This window comes from Lepeophtheirus salmonis, chromosome 13, assembly GCF_016086655.4.
Source record: "Lepeophtheirus salmonis chromosome 13, UVic_Lsal_1.4, whole genome shotgun sequence".
Lineage (NCBI taxonomy): Eukaryota > Metazoa > Arthropoda > Copepoda > Siphonostomatoida > Caligidae > Lepeophtheirus > Lepeophtheirus salmonis.
In genome coordinates this window covers 17,062,163-17,084,754 of record NC_052143.2, presented here as the reverse complement: position 1 = coordinate 17,084,754, position 22,592 = coordinate 17,062,163, and the positions used below count along the sequence as shown (strand labels likewise).

Here is a 22,592-nt window from a genome sequence, read left to right as displayed (position 1 = left end):
AAAAGTATTTTTAGTATTTTAATTGATATTTACGAGTGCAGAATGAATGGAAAAGTAAACAAAGTGAAATAAAATGACATTATTATATAAATCATGCAGCTGTTTTTTTACAGCTTTTTTTATAATAAATAACATGGCACCTCACGAGACAATACAATGTACTGTACAGTATGGTGTCCCTTTAATGTGTTTTTTTTGAGCATACACAACACAAATTATGAAAATAGTAAAAAAACAAAAAAACTCTGCATTGTTTAGAGGGGTCCACAGCTCTTCCAATTTTTGTTAAAATTTACGTATTCTTAGATTTAAATCGAACGTCTAAAATAATACTAAAATGAATTTTGAGAGTTGTTTTATGATTAAAACAAGAATGGGCAATAGAGCACAAAACCTCCTCCTATGGTCAGATTTTGGTGTGCTCTTGACCTTGAACTCTAAAAAATGTAATGGCCTTTTACTGTGACCATAATTAATCTTAGTACCAAGTTTGATCAAAATCGATCCGTAGCTTTTATTATTATATTTTATTTTATTAAATAATAATCTGCGATCTGCTGTTGCTGTTGCTTCTGCAGTTTTGGCTGAGTTTCTGTCAAAAATTCAACTCTGGTCATTGATAAAAATAAGATTTTAAAGAAGAAGGACTTGACACACGCAACACAATACAACATAGATGTTAAGAGGATCAGTAACATTTAATCGATTTCATCTCCATTGTAGATCTCTTCAGACATAATAACATAACAATATTCTTAAACTTTTTTTCAAAAACAAGATTCACAGTGCTGTATCTAAAGCTCGTGTAGAAGCTTCAAGAGCTTTTTGAAGGAGTTGTCATTAGATGTATTTACTTTGATGAAAGAAAATACAAACTCAGATAAATAAGAAAATTGGGGACCGTTACCATCGCAAGGAAGTTATAGAAGATCACATCTCAGTTTCATCAGAACTTGGATAATTTTATTTGGGACACACAACGACAAGTAGTTTTACAAGTAGGGCCATTTTTACTTCGATCACAAAATTATTAGAGGGACAAAGTTGGAATTTAGATGGCATAATTTCCGTTAGATGTGACGGAACTACAACTAACACCGTTTGGAAAGGTGGTGTGATTCAATATTTAGAGAACTATGTAGAGATACCATTACAAAGGTAGATTTGTATGCTTCATGCTAATGAGTTACCCCTTCGTCATTCATTTTTTAATTTAGATAGTGGCACTTTGGGGCCTAAAAAATATTCCGGAGCATTTGGAAAACGATTGGCTGGCTGTGAAAATGAAACTGTCGTTCCTTTTTCTGTGGCAACTGGTAATTTGCCTAACTTGCCGAAGAGTATGGTAAATCAACTAAGTACAGATCAAAAATTAATTGATGTTGTTTGATGAGCAGGACCACATTCGGGAGTTGGCATTGCGAAGAGTAATAAAAGCTATAGAAACTAAAAATAACACTAACAGTAGAATATTTAAACCACCAAAAGTAAATTTTTATGCAAGAGACTATACCAAAATTATTGTGTGGCATGAATGTCAAGTTACAGCACCACCGGTTCTTCGAAATATTTATAATATTGATGTTCAAATCATGGCCAAAAATAAGCAATTGTTGATTTTCCATTTCATACGCAATCAGTGGAAAGTTGTGTTAAACTGGTAACAGATGCTTCACAAAGTGTAACTAATATTAGTTCTGGAGACGGTGTTATAAGAAATAGATTGCAATTTCGAGCAGAATGCCAAATTTTGAATACAAAAATAAGTTTAAATTCTGAGTTCTGTCGTAGATTATAGTCTCTAATTTACTTTTATTATTTTTCTATATTTTGGATAATTCATTTTAATAATAAAATACCTTTCAATATTCATTTTTGTATTATATCAGGAAATTAGTTTAATTTTGTAAATTTTTACCAAAAATTCAACACCGGTAGAATCTTCATATAATGCAACATTTTAGTGTAATTGATTTTAATAAGAAAATAAAATATAATAATATAAGGTATGGATCGATTTTGATCAAACTTTGTACTACGATTATATTTGGTCACAGTAAGAGGCCATTACATTTTGAGAGGTGAAGGCCAAATTCCAAGGTCAAGGTCACACCATAAAATGACCATACACAGAGGTTTTGTCCTCTACCAAATACCCATTCTTATTTTAATTCTAAAACATCCCTCATATTCATTTTTGTATTATTTTAGACATACGGTTTAAATCTGTGAAGACGTAAATTTTTACAAAACTTTGTAGAGTGGTAAAGCCCTCCAAACGATGCACAATTATTTTTTCCTTACAATTTTCATAATTTGCGTGAAATTACGCAAACTTTGATTCCTCTTGTGTTTGCATAGCTCAAAAAATACATTAACGAGATACTCTACTGTACAGAGCTGATTGGGCCTTCTATCTACCAAAGGTTGTCAACTCCTGATATACATAAGTATAATGTAATGAAATTATATGTTTTAATCTTCTACTTATACTACGTTGATAAAAAAGGAACCTGTTATTTTCAAATTTCGAATTCGTTTCTCATTCGATTCTCACATTTAATTTTTTAATATATTGGTACACACGTACATAAGATATGTTTAAAAATCCGTCATTTTGGATCGTTGGTTTGCTTTTGACAAATAAAAAAGTTAGACGTCATTTGCTGTGATCTGCAATTTTCTATTATTGAAGAAAGTGAGAGAAAAAACCAAGGTAAGGAAAAATTCTGTAAAAACTTTTCAAATAATGTCTGTCCTTTCAATAGAGTTTTTTTTTTTTTTTTAATGCTACATTTTAAAGGATGGACAATCTTTCAAATGTTTGTCAAATAACTATCCCAAGAAATGGTTTCTTTCTTTTCGTTTTTTAATTATCATTATCTTTTAAATGATAGGTGTAGTAAAAAAACCAAATATTTTTCCAATAGATGACTTTGGTAATCTGTATCTCGGCTTGTATAAGTGCAATATAACTAGATATAAAAAGTTTTGTACTAAAAATTTTTTTTAGATTTCGTATTAAAAAAATGGGACAGTGTTTTGATTATTTAACTCAGCAGTGTTTGAGCGGGCATCAATGATGGACATCAGCAAACGAGGTGACGAGCCAGATGGCCGAAAATTTCACTTGTGTTTATGGTCCTGATACTGTAACAGCCAATTATTCGTCGATTCCGTTGAGGTAATCTGGATGTCACAGATGAACAACGTTTTGGAAGGCCCATTGTAGAAAATGTGCATAAAATATTGAAAATCGTCGAGTCCGACCGTCATGTAAACAATGTTTTGATTTCCAAGGAGATAAATATTAAGGAAAACAAAACAATCTATTAAAATAATTGGTTTCATTTTACTACACATATAAAATCCTAAGATCTTATAGACTCCCAGTGCCATAAAAGCTTTAACATTATCATAATATACTATTTGATACTAAAAATTGGTTAAAATATCATGAATCCCTTTCTGTTGTATAGTGATGGGACGATTAAAAAAAAATCCCGATGCTTATACCCATGCAGTCTTGATAAAAATTATAGATTCTGTAATATTTTAAATAATAATTAAAAAAAACAATTTTGCTATCAGGGCTTGATGTTAGGAATTTTTTGAAAAAAAATTTCAAATATACAAATCAAAACTTAAAATTTTATCAAAAATTCAGAACTATTAAAAAAAAATTATATAGCCCAATTGCCCTTCCCAAAAAAATAAATTTTTCGAATTTTTTTAGTTTTTCTCAAAATAAATAATTTTTTGGAATAAAAATCAAAAATTAAATTCAACACAAAATCAAATACGAAATTTTTTAGAGAAAGTTCGTAAGAATCGGAATCGCAAATTAAACATTATTTTCCCAGGCCGATTCTGATTTCAGATAAACACCCGATTCTGATTATTCGTTACATCACTACTGTTTTGTACATTAGGGATCAATTTATGGTTGTCAAATGGTACCACATGTTGTGAAACAAAAGATCATATTTCTTTAATATCCTAACTCAAAAGTGTGTATAATTATATTTATAATTTTGCTTGACAACATGTGAAATATCATTTTAAAAGTCATCAAGGTATAGTGTAATAGGATATACATGTATATTTGGATCTACTCAAAGGAGAATTGATGAGCATGTGGATTAAGGTACAGTAAAAAATAGCAGTTGAAGTAAATATAAATAATGCTGCTTTTTTTTTCGTCAATCATTGTATAAAAATGATTAAGGGGTTTCTCAGTTATTTTGGATTTTGACTTTATAAATAATTAGTTTTATACAATTATATTTTCTTTGCATTCACATGGTGTGCTCCTATCTGTTTTTACCTCATGGAACTTCTTCAAATTAAATTTTATATCCTCAAACTTATGCTTTTGTTGTTTTCCAAGGTTTTTAAAAATATATTTCTGTCTAACATCTATATGATTTAGTGTCATTATTCGCTTTGAAATATCCAAATAAAAGATAACAGTATAAAATATAGTTAGTACTTGTTTCCAATTTCAAAAAATATTATTATTATATCTTCATCTTTTTCTGAATTCGGTCAATACTTAGTGAAAGTACAAAGAAAACATGTTGAAAAGTAGACCTATCTTTTGGAACTAAGATAAGTTGATCATTCACACATAAAAATCAGAGTTTGTTTTTAGTAAAGTGAAGAGTACGTTAAAAAAATTTATATTTGATAAGTTATTTAAGATTTGTTGATTGTTTTTTTTTTGTGTTTGTATTCATTCAGCTATCAAAGTTTATCGATACTATATGAAGAGTTACTATCTTTATGCCACAAAAATAAACATATAGGATTATTATGGTTATTTTAATGTTTATCGAAGTAAAAACAATCAGAAACACACCACTCTCAATCCAAAAAATATGTGACTACAGAGTGAGGACCCAAAACTTACAGTAACATTTATTTCGATTTGATCCCCTTTATTTTTAAGAAAGAGGGTTTATTACGCAACCAAATGACAGCTGAAACCAAAAGAAACAAGTTTAGTTTTTGTCACATGTGTTTCAGTCTAAAAATGTGAGAGCAACAACAAAAAAAACAAAAAAAATAAGAAGAGTACGATCTCCTCCACGCCGGTATCAATGTCGAGAAGGCTGCAGAGATCGTTGGCATCTCCACCCCGACTGCTTACAACATTGTACATCCCCATATAACCAAGTAAAACCAAATTAGCAACAATATGGTTAACTTCTGGCCTGACTCCATGTGGCCCTCATCCACCCTGACCTCAGCCCCCTGGACTTTGTAATTTGAAGCATATAAAAGAAAAATGTATTTTGTACATCTTATTAAAGTTTGAATTCGCTCCAAGCTGCGATTATGACAGCATGGTATGCTATGGTCACATCTTTCACCGTCAAGAGTTGCCAATAAGTTAGCCAGCGTATTGAGGCTGTTATTTCTTGTGAAAGAGGACATAATGCATATAATATATTGTTAATTAAATTGAATTTAAGTATATCAAAAATAAGTTTTGAGTTAACTTTTCTTGATTACATAAAAATCAGTTTGTTTTGTAATTAAGTCATGCTCCTGCAAGTTTTGAATTCCCATACTGTAGTGTTATTGTTACTATTACACAATTTAACATTAGTAGAATCACAAGTAATTGTGCACTTCACAATTCTAATTATCCATGACTTTTCTTTAAACAACAAATATGACCTTTAATGCCAGGATTAATTTAGTTTAGCCCCTTAAATTCTTTTATTTTCTCCTTCTGGAACATGAATGGAAATGACGGAAAATCGAATTTTCCATCGTTTCCTACAAAAAACATTTATATGCCATGAAAAGAAGTAGCACTTTGGCCAGTAGTATTTTATGTATCAAACCCCATCTCTAGGGATCCATATTGAGGGATTGATGACAAATAGATTAACTCATGCTTGGAATTATGGTTGTACTATGAGAAACAAATGTGAGGATGTTCTAAATTGTTTTAAAACCTACCGCAGAAACGACCAGCTGCGTCACAAAGGACAGTCATAAAATTAAAATAAATACAAAAAATATGAAAACAAAAAAATTAGTGAGGAGAATAAATTTCAATATTTCAATTAGTTTTTTTTTAATATCATATATTTTAAATTAAGTTACGTTAACAATTTTAACGTCTCGGTTAAAAAATATGTTAATAACTATACCGGTAGTTGCATAAATACGCAGACTATTTGTGGCAAGTAATTAAATGTGTAATAAAATTCGGATGACGTATTTTTTTTTTTTGAGAATTATATAAAAGAGTATTTGTTCTGGTATTTAAAATTTAATATAATTACTGAATATAACCGCCATCAGCTACTATGACACCCTCCAAGCGCCCACGGAAGGCCTTTCACACATTGATGATGTAATGGTCTTCCATGGCTGCCCATTGCTCATTGACGCTGACCTTCAATGAGTCTAAATTCTGTTGGCGAGTAGCACAGGCCTTCTTCTCAATTTGCCACCACACACTGTAGTCAAGGAGGTTCAAATCAGGTGATTGAGGTGGCCAAATGTTTTTGTTCCAAAATGGCATGTTGGCAGTGAAAGAATCCTGAGTCATTCCAGAGATATGGGCAGGTCTTTCAGATCTTTTCCCTCCTTGATAAACTTCTGGACCTTGAACACAGTAGTCCTGGATAGTTCAGTGTCCTTGATTATCTCCTTGACAGGCCTACCGGTGCGGAAGAGAGTGGCAACCATATGACGTTCGGTCTCGTCATTCATCGTAAAAGACTTTGTTTGATGCAAGTAAAAAAACATAAACAAAGCCAAAAGATTTGCCGAGTTACTTGTGCTGGAATTTTTTATTTCCGGTCACGGAATCTTGAGATATCAGCGTTTAAAAATTAGTCCGCGTATTTATGCAATTACCGGTATAGTTTGGCCTGACAATAATAAAGAATCATTTAATTATACAGTATGTAACGTAATTTCCGGAATTTGAATCGCTTATTTTTTCAAACACTTTGAATTTATCAATTTGACGGGATTAGATGTATTTGACATATATATACAGGCTGTAAAGTCGGATTTTCTTTTTTTGGTGGAGTTGGAAATTTTGTACAGAGTAAAGAGTAACGTTGCAATGAAAGTTTGTTTGTATTGCTGTCCCTCGGTCAGGAGAGTACAGGAGATTATGTTCAAAGACTTATGAATGCATTAGCAATAAACAGAGTTTGATCCATTTCATTTGTTGTTCATCTTGTTAAATATCTTATATTCAAAATATTTTATTTATATCTGGCACAATTAGTTACTAAATATAACTAATAACTACCTACAGCTATAAAGTAGATCTATATTTATGGTCTCTAGACTCAATAGTACTTATATAGGCTATAATGTATGTAATGAAAAAATTGTGTGTTGGAGTCGATGACATTCGAAATACTGGAGTTGGGGTCGGACATTTATTTACCAAATCAGCAGTCCTGCTTATATACAATTACATTAGAATAATGCTTATTCTTCAACTTTGTCCAAACAGTTAGATACTTCAGTTCAAGATATAGTGATAGGTCTGGAGTACTCATTGCTTGATCATTCACAATTTTCCATAAAATATAAAATAGTTATTAACACATTGTCTCTAAGTAGTGTGTATGCAAAGATTTAAAAAAAGGAATCGGCTTCTTTTGTAAGCTATGAAGGGAAACGGTTAGGCATTTTTTATTTGAATGTGAGTATGTAGAAAATGTCTGGGCTCACTTTTTTTTATTTGAATTTTTAAATATTATTAAATACTAAAGATATTACATATTTTGTCTCTAATCAAAAAGAAATATGTTGTTGGTTTTAGGTCGATTTTTTCTCCACATTGTATGTCGTTCGTAAAATAAGTTGAAATATTCTTGTATTTGGTTACCAAAAAAATAAACTTTGTCCAACTGTGTTTGACCTTTTTTGGTTCTGTATATTGTATATATGGGCTTCAAAAAGGTTTTTTAGGAAAGAAAAAAATTCAAGAGTTAACATTTTTTAGATCAGACTAAATTTGAACAAATAGTTAGTCTTTAAATAGACAAGTTAAAAAATTAGATAATGTTAAACCTACAGAAATTTATTTAAAAAAAAAACACATATTAATATTCACGTTGAACATAAAAGTGCTAAAATTTTGGAATAGGTGTCAAATAATAATGAAACACACTTTAGGGGTTTTGATTACTATTTTTTTTAAACATTACTGTTAATTACCATATCATGCAAGAAAGTTTTAATGTAGTAAATGTTAATAATTTCTTCATTAACATAGCTTAATGCATATATAATATAATGGTGTGTTAAGATCAAATTGATTTTTTGTGTATTCAAGAGTTTTCTTGAATTCTGGGAGGGGTAAATGATTATTATATGTGACCCCTGATTTCGTTGAACGATGGACCAAAGTTGAAGCCATTTTTAAAATAAATTAAAAAATACTTGGATTTGATGTAACTTGCTAACAAAGAATAGTTAAGCCTAAAACTGTTTTTAATTCTCTAAAAGATTTGCTCCTTCTGAGAATATCAATATTGTAGATCTGAGGGGTGTAATCATTTATAGAACACAGATCAAAATTGTTGGTCAACGTCCTGGTAGTGTTGCATATCTGAAACAATCAGAATTCAACGATGAGTATGATGATAATGAGTGATGATCACTGATTTAATAGCAAATTTTAAAATTCGTTATCTCATACATATCAACATTATCTGTCAAAATTTAGAATTTGTTCGGCACCAATCTCCCTCTAATTTTCATTAGAATGTTTGAGAATTGCCGCAATATTTGAACATTTATTAGAGGGAAGGATTTTTTTATTGTTTGGGTCAAACTAAGCTTAGAAAAATGAAATATCCTCCTGAGATTTTGTTATTGACAAAACACATGACCCCCTCATGCGTTCTGTCAAGGGTAACATTTCAGAGTTAATATAAAAAGTTTTAAAGATTAGAAAAGCTTTATTTTTGTTGATTTTAAACATTTGAAGTTTTTTTTACACAGTTTTAGATGATAAGTAAGTCCCTTATTGTTCATACATTGAATAAACCGAACTTTGGTATTTTAATACACGGTCATTTTTTAATTTTTGCTTCTATTTCAATTATTCTTCATTGAAAGGTTTTAATGGGAGGGAGAGTTATTTTATAGATAAACAATTATCAATATACGACATTCAATATCATTTTTCGACCAAATGTCCCAAATGACCCTTTGACGAAATATCCCTTCGGCAAATTATAACTCAAAAAATATTTTTCGGCCAATAACCTCCTCACAGTAACAAAAAATGTTTCAAGGACATTTCACATAATTTTTTTTTCTTAAATTTAATTTGGCCAAAAATATAATTCATAAATTTGAATAATTACTTTGTATTATATTTTTACATGAATCATGATAATCAAATTCATTTATTATTTTTTAAACAAAAAGTACGCTCTGAAAATTTTTTCTTTGCACGGAAGAAAATATTAGAAACACGACATACAGAGATTGACACTTTTTAACTTAATTCTTTTATTAGTTTTCTTACATATTTAAACTATAGTTGCTACAAAATCTGTCTTTAGGTTTTTTTTACAAATATAAGATTTTTTTAGATCAAAGTATAAAGATTTCTTAGCAGAAGCAACTCCTGACTTTTATTAATTAAGATTTTTTTCTACCTAAATATTAAATGTTAAATATGTATTCCTTCCAAAAAAGGGAAGACTTTGTGAGAATAAAATTTAATTACTTATGAGCAAATATTCATAATCGAAAAGATATTGAAAACACGATATTTATAACTGGAATGATTCGAACTTTCTTCTTAAATCAATATATTATCTGTCAAATATTACTATTGATTTTTTTTCCTCTCAATAAACTTAAATCCTTGGGAGAAAGAGTTTGTGGATCAAAGTATGGAAGTTCTTAAGAAAAGTTATAAATAAATATCGTGCTAAGCACTCATTTGAGTAATGAAAGAGTATTAATCATTATTATTTTTTATCTTTTGTTTATTCTGAATATATTGTGATGATGTATTTATTAAAAGACTCGTGAATTAGGACATCCTTTTCTGTTATGATGCACAAATGATTAGTGTTCTGTCAGTCCTCATTTATTCGGTCCAGTCCAGTTTTAGGGCCGGTCTTATCAGACCTTGAGACTGTTCCTTAAGACTGTCAGTACTAGAACTGACTTAAAAAGAAGAAATAAAGTTGAGTGACGTCATCAAGGACCGAACGTAATAATTTTTAGGACTGATATGCTGGGCTGAACTGGGCTGGACCAAGACTGAAATGGGTGGGACTACAGTTTTCAGTCCTAAATAAGGACTGACACTAAAATAATCCTTACACCTTTCTTCCTTGGATCCGGTTCTTAAGACTGGTAGTTCTTGGAGTCGGCCTTTGGATTTTTTTAATAAGAATTTTGATGGTTTATTAAGATATATGAAGATATTTTTATAACGGAATAATGGGAAAAAATTGAAAAATACTCTAATTGACGGAACAAGGATCCATTTTACCTTCTGTAAAGACTGACAAGTGGGACTAGACTGGACGGTGGTCCTCGTTTCTACACAAGGACCGACATAACAATATGCATGATGCACCACACATACTTGTTGCTGCTGAATATACAATATGTAATGTTTATATTGATGTTGTGTTCCTCAGAGGGGTTTTGTAGGATGAATGAGATATTTATATAACGGAGTAATGAAAAAAAAAAAAAAAATCACTCAATGACGTCATGGGGAAGAATTTTACCTTCTTTAAGGACGGTCGAGTGGGAACTGATGGGATCGGACTGGATTGAATCGGACTGCTGTCCTCAGTACAAAATAAGGATCGTCAAAACACTACCCATGGTGCACCACACAGACTTATTTTTGCTGAATATTTGATATGTAAAGTTTGATATTAATATACTGTGTTCCTTAGCCACGTAAAATAGTAAAGATTAATTAAGTCTACTGTATTTATGTCTTATTTCATTAAAACGGTGTTATACATTTGTGCATCTTACTCTTCTCAATACTTGAGGAGGATACAAACACAATTTAAGGATGCTTGGGGTAGACTTTTAGTCTCTGCCTTAAATGAAATTTGGTTCTAAAACAAGAGGCTAAGGCATTGGCTCCAAGTCTCCAAATGTTCAGTGTATCATACCAGGTGTGGCGGAAAAATCTTTACACTTTCAATCAAGAAGTTTATCTGGATTTATTTCAGCTTCCAGTTGTAATAAAAAAAATTTATCTTTAGTTGCTAACCTAATCATCGATGTAGCCCCTCTTGGCAGCATTGATGGCTTCCAGGTAGCCACAGAAGATTTTGCACCCATTGTGGATGTAGTACTCAAACATGACATGCCAGTACTGATTGATAGTGTCCTAGAGGTTGTTGATATTGGAGTGACGGACGGTGCAGGCATTTATCCAACATTCATCCAAAAAGTGAAGTTCAAAGAGTTGACATCTGTTGAGGAGGGGGGCCAAATTTTCTTTGACCAGAAAGGTAAGTTGTCCTCGAACCACTTCTGGGACTTTTTGGACGTGTGTGCAGGCTCACCATCCTGCTGGAACACTGCGTTTATGTCCAGGTAATTGGCTTGGACCCATGGTAATAATGAAATCTCCATTAGTTTCTTGCCAGAGTCCAAAAGTGCGCAGACCGAAACTCATTGGTCACGTTCAGATAGCATTTTTTTCGGCATCAAAGACGCTTGGGAAGATTTAGTTTTTTTGTTTATTTTTAGGACTTGACAGGAACAATTTTACAGAAGTCACCAAAATCTTGATTTATGTAGTAAAAAGCAAGTGTTAAGATTTTTTCGCCGCACCCGGCATATACTATTACACATGCAGGTTGTGAACCGTTAAGATATAAAATAACTGGAATTAGAGCTCAATATAAACTCCTCTTAAAACCATTTCTCCTAAAAAATTATACTCATTTGAATTGTGTATTTAAATTTGTTCAAAATTTATTAACAATTATGGGTTTTTTAAGTTTTGTGTGACATTGATAGTCTGTGAGTTGTTTTGAGATAAATAATAGTTGGTATGATCGAATTTTGGGCCTTTTTTTTCTTTGATACAATAAAAATAACAATGTGAGGAGTGATAAAAGTAATCATGACCGGACTGATGGGAATGTAGTTTTTTTTTGAGTGATCCATCACTAATGGATATCAGTCACAGAAAATACATACATTGCAAAATGGCTACATATCTATAAAATTATTCCTCCTACTAAAATATATCTCATTACCCTCCAATTCCATTTTTATCCAATATCTCGAAAAAAAGGTTACATAATGGATTGACTCTTTTTTCATAATATTATGCATTACATATATTATATTATACAATTGTTATATAAATTCTGTGGTTATAGCATTTTTGAGGTTGGAGAAAGGGGACTGCAGCAAATTTGTGATGTGTCAGTTTTCAATTATTTGGTTTAGTCTGGTAGAGTAAAAAGACTGTTCCTTCAGACTGTCATTACTATATCATTTCCGATTCTAAATGAGAATACCCTAATTCCAAATGAAATAGTATTATTCAAAATGAGAATAATCCAATGTAAAACTGAATTATCGAATTCAAAATTAGAATAACCCAATTGGAAATGGAATCATACTATCTAAAATGGATTATCCAATTTAAAATGAGAATAGCCGAATTCAAAATAAGAGTATTCAAATTTAAAATGGAACATACCAATTCTAAATGGAACAGACTAATTCAAAATGGGAATATTCTACTTCAAAATGGAGTCAAACAATTCAAAATGGAATCATCTAATTTAAAATGAGAATACCCGAATTCAAAATAAGAATATTCATATTTAAAATGGAAATGTCGAATTCAAAATGGGAATAGTAGAATTCAAAATAAGAATTATCTAATTGAAAATAAGAAAAGTCTAATTCAAAATGGAGTCAAATAATTCAAAAAGACCTTATCTAATTAAAAATGAGTATAGCCCCATTCAAAATGGAATTATCTAATTTAAAATGAGAATAGCCCAATGAAAAACAAATAAAATCGAATTCAAAACGAAATAGTACAATCTAAAAAAGGATAGCCGATTTCGAAATGGGAGTAGTCCAGTTCAAAATGGAATAGTCAAACACAAAATAAGAACAACCGAATTTAATATGAAAACTGTCAAATTAAAAATCTGGACCCAGACTGAACTGGGAAGTATTGCAGTCTTAAGCTTTAAATAAAAATCCACACAACACTACCAAAAGAAATAAATAGCGAGACTTCTAATGCATATTCTTGAAGAAAAAAAAATCATTGAAGTGGAGGGCCCATAGCCTCTTCCTCCTATGGTTACGGTCATTATCTTCATCCTAAATACATTAAATCCTTCATTTAACATGCTTCATCTCATTCTTTGGTTATAACTTGTACAATTTGTTTATACAAGTTACTACTTGTTCAAGAGCGCGACTTGAACAGTAACATATATAAGGTTGTACAAGCTATCTGTGTCGCAAAAAGGATTTTTTTCAACGCCATTTTCTCACCAACCAGCATCAGATTAAAATAATAAAACCAGAAATCTTCATGGATTCCGATTAATTTCGTTTAAAAAAAGAACTTCCAGTCTCTATTAAAGTCTCTATACGAAGCAGAAAGTGCAAACATGCTTTCGCCACTTGGTTACTTGCAAATCCAGTAATTCCTTATTGAACTGACTGATAAATTTGTATATGGTATAACTTTGGGTTCGGCTAGTGTGTCATTCGATGGTGCTCCAGACAAAAAGATAAGTATCGGATTCAAATCCCCCGAATTGGGAGACCAAAAGTCCGGCAAGAAGAAGTCGTGAAAATTGTCTTGGAGCCATTTGATACATTTTTCCATTGCTGTTGCCTCAAAATCATCTTTAAAGGGCACAAATTGTCTCCTAACAGATTCGACGATATGTTGTCGCTTCCGGCACGTATTCCAAGGAGGGAATATGCAAATAATATCAATGGATTCATTTTTTTCCAACTGATGAAAATTTAAAAAAGTTATCTTGCATAAAAAAAAAAAAAAGCTGCATAAGTTCCTATGTTTGACGAAGAGAGCGCACCTAAGTAGCAGCATTGATAGCTTCTGCCCCCTGTATATAAAGAGTTTTTCATTAACAGCGTTTACATTTTTTTTAAATTAAACAAAAACGGTTTGAAATATCGACGATTTCTTTATTTGCCGTTAAAATACATTCAAGTTAATTTCTGAATGAAATTGGATGCCGTTTGAATGACCACCACGTGCACGTTTTACAAAGTCCAATCGTTGAACCCAATTTTCGACTACTTTCCGCATAAATTGGCTGAAACGGCAGCAATTTCGCGTCGAATATTTGTTCTGAGCTCTGAGCTTTCACGTAACCCCACAGAAAATAGTCTAGAGGCGTTAAATCGCACGATTTCCCCATTTCTGGAGATTAGACGTTCACCAAACTTACTCTTCAATAAATCGATTGTAACATTTGCTGTGTGTTAAGTGGCACCGTCTTGTTGAAACCACATATCGTCCAAGTCCATATCTTCCAATTCAGGGCAAAAGAAAAAAAAAAATCGGTTATCATGGTGCGGTAACAGTTTTCATTCACAGTAACGTGGCAATTGTCATCGTCGAAGAAAAAGTACGGCCCAATGACACCGCCAGCATGCAATCCACACCAGACAGTAATTTTTTGGGAATATAATTGCACCTCATGAGTCATGTGTGGGTATTTTCCCGGCCCAATGGCGCATATTTTGCTTGTTAACAAAGCCATTGAGCCAAAAATGTGCCTCATCGCTGAAGACGATTTTACCTTGAAAATCAGGATCATTTTCGAATTTTTCTTCGGCCAATTTTACGAATTCCCAACGTTTAAAGTGGTCAAGCGACTTCAGTTCTTGCGTCAACTTGATCTTATACGGGTGTAGGCCAAGATCTTTTCGCAAAATTCGCCACAACGATGTCACAGAGAGGCCCAACGATTGAGAACGGCGTGTAGGAGACAAATTTGGGTCATCTTTGAATTGATGCGCTTGCGGCAGCAATATTTTTTACACTTCGTGCATTTCTTTGTCTCACTGGCACAGGAACATTATGCAGCGTGTATGTTGACTCAAATTTTTTCACCAAACGTTGAATTTTGATTTTGCAGGTCGATTACGTTGACCATAATTTGGCGTTAACGCTCTTAAAGTTTGGATCAAAGACTCACCACTTTTGTGATAAATTTTAATAATATGCAAGCGTTGCTCGAGTGTGTACTGCTCCATAATAAAACTACAATTATATCCGAGCACAGCTGTTAAAGAAACAATAACAAATATGACGTCGTTTTCGAAACCTATTAACGTAAAATGTGAGCGTCCCTATTGAAACCCCCTTTATACAAAAGCAAATGAAAATGCGCTAAGGCGTTGTTGCTATCCACTTACCTATTATATATACATATATAGTATGATTGTGTAATTCCTTATTGATTTGCTCCATTCCAGTTAGTCTTAGGATCGGTTCTTAACTATGTCGGTCCTTCGTACAGTCTGTACCAGAATTGATTTAAAAAAAAGAAGAAATAAAGTGCGTCATAAAAGTCTGCACTTTATAAGTACGCAGGATTTAATTGGATCGGATCAAAGCTGAACGGGAGTGCAGTCTTCAGTTCTAAATAAGGACCAACACACCAATAATTACAATCCTTCCCAGTCTTCCTTACTTTATATAATATGTATTATGTATTATCAAGTATGTACTTAGCATTAGTTAATATAGAACTTGGATATACGTTGTTTATGTATGTTGTATTGTAAAAGTCCATCAATTTTCCTAATTTATCATTCATCTATATTGGAATACTAATGTACATTGTACATACATAATGAACGATACGAGAAACACTGCTTTTTCCTTGCATAGTCACATATTAATTATTATTGGTTTAAATATATGTATGGTATGTATTCAAGTAATAGTCAATGTATGTACGAATACATAAACCTACATACCGAGTGAAACAGGGTAATCGTAATACTAGTTTATTGAGAGGTTTGGCTGAGTTTTAAGAGACAGACTCGTTCCAAATTTTATACACTGTGCAGTATAAATTTCATTTGTTTATCTTTGTTTTAGTATTCAAGAAATTGGCGATTGAACCTGACGCCCGTCTAAAGATCTGACCGCTTCTTGGTGCAGGAAATATCGGGCTAAGTTTCCGGATGATAAAATGGGCATGCAAAAAGACGTTCATGTTCACATTGCCAATGCTGCTCAAAGATGGCTGAGAAGTACCATCAATTTCTGACAAAAATAAATATGGTCCCTGTATTTAACCCACGTCAACCCTTTGAACAACTTCTTTTTGTTGCATGTATAGTCCGGGACCTTAGGCAGGAAAACATCAAGCCCATGAAGACCTCCATAAATGAACAGTGGGCCGATATGTCCAAACAATACATACAAAAGACTTCCCAAACCTTCGGGAGTGATGTTGTGTAGGGTAACATTTAGGACTAAAGACTGCAGTCACGTCCAGTTCTAAAACTGATATAGTTCGATCCTTGATGACGTCACTCAATTTTTATTTCATTTTTTTAAATCAGTTCTAGTACTGAAGGACCGATCTTAAGACTAGACTGAACAAACAAGGACAGACACAAACACTATTCATTGGGCCTTTTGAGGCGATTGTGGCTATATCGAAGATTTTAGGATACAATGTCGTGTTACAGCTAGTCTCCAGATATTTTTTGAACATGTATAGTTGTTATATCTCCTAAAAGTTAAAAGTATTGATAGTTCTGATTTCCAATATTCAAAAAATAGAAGTTTTTAATATGTTTAGTATATATTATACATACGTACACTTTTGGCAACAAACTTGATATTGGACTTTTTGCAAAAATAAAGTAAGGAGAGGAGAACGAAAGAAATTTAATACTTTAATATGTATTAGTAAATGTGTATACCTTTAACAATGCAAAAACTTAGCTACAGTATGAGTATTAAATGGCACTGTAAAACAAGCGTCATAAGTGGAGAAAATGAATAATGCAAATGACATTTCTTGAAAATTATGTTTTTGAAATAGAAAATAAATGGTAATAGAACCCTTTACGGCCTTACACTTCACAAATATGTACAATAAGCAACAACCGCTCAATATAGCGCTGGATGCTTCTACTTCTTTTTTCTCCTGTTTTGAACGTTGATTGGTTGAAGTAAAAATAGCACTTGGTATGTGTGAACAATTCTTGACGATTATTGTGTAGTTTTATGTCCAGCACGTCTTGTTAGTTGATGAAAGGCGCTACTACTGCGGCAAAAACCCATGGAGATAAAAAATATAGAGTGATGGTGTCAAGAAGAATTTGAAACCCTCGTAGATGAGCCAAACATTCAAATAGGGGATATCCATTATTTACTTATATTAGTCTGTAAATAAGGGCTTATGGCGACAAAATAATACAATTCCCTGAAGGATATTTATAATTATCACATAGAGGAGTCACCAGTACTTTCAAGCAATTTGTACTTATATTAGCCCAGGCTACCGAAAGTCACAACACTTCGTGGGTAATACATACTTTTAGTTTGATAATGCCCTACGTGAAACTCGTTAGAGAGGCTATTCATAGATTTTGTGGGGGTCTCCTTGATCTTCTTCTTGAGGTTCACCAGAAACTCAGAACCCCTTTCAAGTTGTGTCCCCCACTTCCTTCTTTCCTTGAGAGGTCTTTTCCATCCTTTTTCATCTTGGCCACCTTGAAAATGAGGCTCCTCCTAGAGCACTTCACAATGTGATGATATCTGACACCTCAATTTTGACATCCAGAAGGTCTGAGATCCTCTGCTTTTTTTCTTTCTTGCTCATTCATGATGACAGATTTGAAAAATGCTTATTATTGTTTATTTATGCAGAATGGGCAGGAGATAGGAAATGCAGGAAAAAATTACAAAAACTCTCTATTTTAATTACAGAATTAGCTTTTATTAACAGTCCACGTTTTGCTTCCACACCTTGTATATTCATTGGAAAAATCTTCGTCTTTGAAATGAAGGAAACAAATCAGCTTCTTGTTACTATCAACTAATTTTTCATCCAAAAATATTACAAAAAAGGTCTTTTAAAATTTATTTAAAAATATATTTGTAAAATATGATGTTTAAAACATTTTATTTTAGCATATAAGTTGATTCCAAGTTCAAAGTTCAATACAAATGTATTATAGTTATTATTTCTCCTGAACTTTAAAAAAGTTATATCAAGAAAATGTAGTGTTTGTCTGCACGTTCATCTGGGCCTCCAGGTCGTAAGTGGTCTTCACCAATTCAAATTAGAAAGAATTCGTAACAAAGATCTGTGGAAGCCTTTGTTTGCTTTACTAAGAGGTCGATGACCAGACTGTCGCGTCGTGATTACGCTTGGCTTCTACTCTGATGTTGAGGAGTTCTTCCGCCGTGACTTAAAGGGTGAGTGAGAACAGTGGTATTGTTACTCTAGCACGATCCAGGTTTCAATAATAATAATAAAAAAATTATTCAGGTTTTATTTGGCAGTCGTTTATATAAAACAGATTATTGATTTAGTAGAAAATCCATTTCAAAAAAAAAATCGTTTGGACGTTAAATAGAGGTCGCACCGTGCACGTTGCTCCAACTAATTTATATATGCGTGTGTGTTACGTACAACAGATATTTAGTTACTCCTTTTTGCTAATTTATAATGAAGTTAACATGGTTAAAAAAGTAAAGACAATCAAATATTAAATATAAGTTTTCTCAAATAAAGAATCAGAAGTCCTTTATGACTTCCTTGTTCTATTTTTCTTGTTTTTGATCATTTTCGTTTATTTTATTGATAGAACATAAATATGTAAAATGCCAATGAATGGCAAGATAACTTTTTATTGGTGGTAAGGTCGTTATATTATAGGAAAAAATTGAAAAAAATTGCACGCGTAATGTGTTGATTTTCCTCGTATTAAATTCTAAGCGGATATTGTGACAATGGATACTCAAAATCTTACATTTTTATGTTGTGTGCAGTATAGTAATTTTTTTTGTAGAGATTTTTGGTCAATTCCTTGGGAGCAAGGTTTTGTGTTTATATGTTCAATACTTCTGATACAAATATAAATTGTTGTGAAATTGGAATTATGGCGGACTTTGTATTACCGTAGCTCTAACTGGAAGAAACCTTAATATATCAAAGTTTAGGGACACTTTGCTATATCAATTCTTATTCCCTTTTATTAAATTCTCCTCTAAGTATGTTAATTTTGCTAGACTTATCTATTATACTTCTGACTGATAAATGATCTAAAATACTTATTGGGGTGGCAAAGTTTGAATAATAGCTATTATCCGTAAGAGACTGTGGATTTTTTATATTTTTTAGCTAGCACATTTTTTAATTAAATGAATTAATGAAGATGGACGATTGATTGAAACACAACGTTTCATTGACTCTACTTTTCTATTTGATAAATATTAAGTATATAAATATATATTATATTATATATCTTAATTAACTTATATTAAATTCAATTTTTGAAGAGTTTAAAGATATTTCATGACACTGTTGCTTAAATTAAAAAAGAACCAGTGTATCTTGCTTCATGGAAATACCTGAAACATATATTTAGCTAATGTAGAAAAAAAAGGTATATACAAAAATCAAAATTACAAGTTACTACTTTGACCCACGTGGGCAAAATCGTCGTCGAAGAACTGAGTGTCAGCAACTATAAGATTTACAATGTCTGCAAATATTTGAAAAAGACTGGTGTTTTCTAAGTCCTTATTTAAGACTAAAGACTGGAGTCCCGTTCAGTTAACTCTCTGTCTGATCCAGTTTAGTCCTTGATGATGTCACTCAACCTTTTTTTATAAATAAGTTCTATTACTGACAATCCCTCTAGTCTGATAGACTTAAGCACCGGCCCCAAGGACGGATACAACCAATCTTATGACTGGACTGGACCAAATAAATAAGACTTACACAATATTACATGAGACCACAAAAATAGCATTAAATGAAAATCCAGGAATGTTGATGGTTGAACTTCCTACGAACATGTCCATTTATTACAATTATTTCTAAGCTTTTTGGATATTTATCGAGGCTTTTCTTGTATCAAATGCACATGAAATTCCGATTCTAACGAGGTTGGCGCCTACATTATGACGCAAAATAAATGCTACATCGATTAATCGGCCTATTTGTCTCCTGTTAATTAAAACAGTGAAAAGTGTCAAAAATATATAAAAAACCAGATTTGAACACAACCACATAACTACGTATGCCAGTGGTACAGCTCATTTGTAGTTCAAAAGCAGAGCTGAAAATATTATAGTGCGTCATGTATTATGATTTGGAGGTCAGATTAAAGGCTGTGGGTAGGATAAAGACTGGGTCATCAATCAAAAAGGTTGCTAGTGAAATGGATATACCCTACACTACTGTTAAGAGGGGTGGATGAATGAATGTGGGACGGAAGAAAATTCTTAGCACCAATGCAAAAGTTAATGTCAAAGCTGTAGAAAATTATCAAAAGACTGGAAGAATGTTATCTTTTGTGATGGGCCACCCTATCCCCTTTTTTGGATCCCAAACAAGCAGGTAGATCGAATTTGGGCAAGAGCTCAGGAAAACTTTATGCCCGTTGAGACGGTTAAGAAATCTCTTAGGAATCCAAGTCTGGGGAGCAATGTCAGCTTCTGGGCTCTTTGACCTTCACATAATGCCACAAAGCGTTAGGCTGACAGCTAATAGCTATGTATCAGATATATTGGAAGGTCATCTTGAACCTATTTTGGCCAGAAAAAAATCTGCTGGTCCAATTTAATTAAGAATGCTGGTTCACAGGAGGTCTGATGGGATTTTTCAACTCGATGGTGCTCCTGCACACTACTGCCATGACTGAATCATAGCTCAAAAACCAGGCAGCAGCCCAGAAATCAACCTAATTGAAAATCTTTGGCTAATTTTGAAAGACAAACTTGACAGTCTGCATTCTGCTTCTCAAAATTGGAACAAGTTGGAGAAAATTCGAAAGAGACTGGAGACTCTTCAAAATATAATTAATTTTTTGCCTGCTCGTGTAGATGTTATATTTCGTCGCAAAGATTGTAAGCTAAATAGAAATATATGTTTTTTGTACTGAATCATTTGTCTTTACTCAATGTACCATGTATTTTGAGACAAAATGTACATAATCTTACTAAGATCATAGAATCATACTTTCTCTTAGGATCCTGTCATAATTAGCTAAATAATCAGGTAAAAAGTAGTTCTAATGAAATTCGCTGCACACTCGGGACTAAATGTTTTACGACAAAAAACATCAATCTTATATGATAAGGGATGCCGATTAACAGCATCCGACTACTTGTTGATCTAAAAATATATTTTCATAATTTAAATATTCAGTTAAGAAAAAAAAAATTGAAATTACTTTTTCTAGTATTGTGCAAAGCTGAATACATAAGAAAATAAAGTTTTTTTCCTCAAGACAATGTTAAAAACCATTTTACATTGCAAAGTGTTAAAATCACTCTACTCTTATAAGTATATTCTTTTATATATATATATATAAAAACAACCTTTTATGAAAATAATTTATTTGTTATTCAATGTGAGACTACATATTTTGTTTAGTAGGTATAACACATGGATATGTGTAGAGTGAGATAAGTATGAAAGCAGCTATTCATTTGGTTATTTGGTTTCAAAGCACATCATTACAAATTATAACAAAAGGATTACATCAAGAGAAAAATAGGATTTAAGGAAGCAAGAGTTTTTTGTGATACTTTGATACGAAATAATCTATTTATTATTCTTTATTAAAAGGAGTAGGTATTGTAACATATTCAAACAGAGGGAGATCAAATGATGAAATATATACTGGTGTTTCTATATCATAAACGAAAAAAAACGTAATGAAGACACAGAGGCAGTAGATATGGGCATTAGGAAACAGTTTATACATATGTGGGCAAAATTTTTTAGACAAGTTTTGTTTTACCTTTAACTTTTTACTAGTCGTTTTTCTCAACTAACTGCTGCGTTTTCTGGTCCAACATAGTATGTATTAATAAGCTTGAATGGGCATTCGGTAGTTTGTTCCACTGTTAAGGTCGATTATGTATTTTTTACGTTTTGTTATAACTTGACCTTTGACCTTGTACCAAGTTTTGAAAAAATCGAAAGTAACTTCTGCTGTAACTCTGGTGACTATCTAACAAACAAGCAAGGCAAAAACATAAGCATTTTTTTCGATTAGGTCAAATAATACAGATTGATTTTGATCAAACTTTGTACGAAGTGTATAAATGGTCACAGTAAGAGACCATATAATTTTGAAAGGTCAAAGTAGTACATAACTTAAAAAATGCATAATCAACTCTAACTTTGGAACAAATTGAGATAGATAATCCAATTTTTTTAGTAGTTTTGCACTCTTCTGAGTGCCCATTCTAATTAAACGAGTTCTGCTCTCAGTCTTCCAAATGAAGATCCAGAAGCAGCGACGCAAAGTGATCCAAGATTTGTACTCGACTAGAAATGCCACAAAGAATATTATCTGCATCA

General features: G+C 32.2%; 1 protein-coding gene across 9 annotated transcripts in view; it reads right to left on the bottom strand.

Annotated features, from left to right (window-relative positions):
- Positions 1-22,592, bottom strand: part of LOC121128236 (uncharacterized) — a 389,803-nt gene that overhangs the window by 17,437 nt on the left and 349,774 nt on the right. For 5 of the 9 annotated variants that reach the window (XM_071892656.1, XM_071892660.1, XM_071892661.1 and 2 more), the window contains one exon: positions 5,974-5,988. The exons of the other annotated variants lie outside the window; for them this stretch is intronic. In XM_071892656.1, the coding sequence (XP_071748757.1) occupies positions 5,974-5,988 (15 nt within the window). The remainder of the gene's footprint in view (positions 1-5,973; positions 5,989-22,592) is intronic. 9 annotated transcript variants of the gene reach the window in all.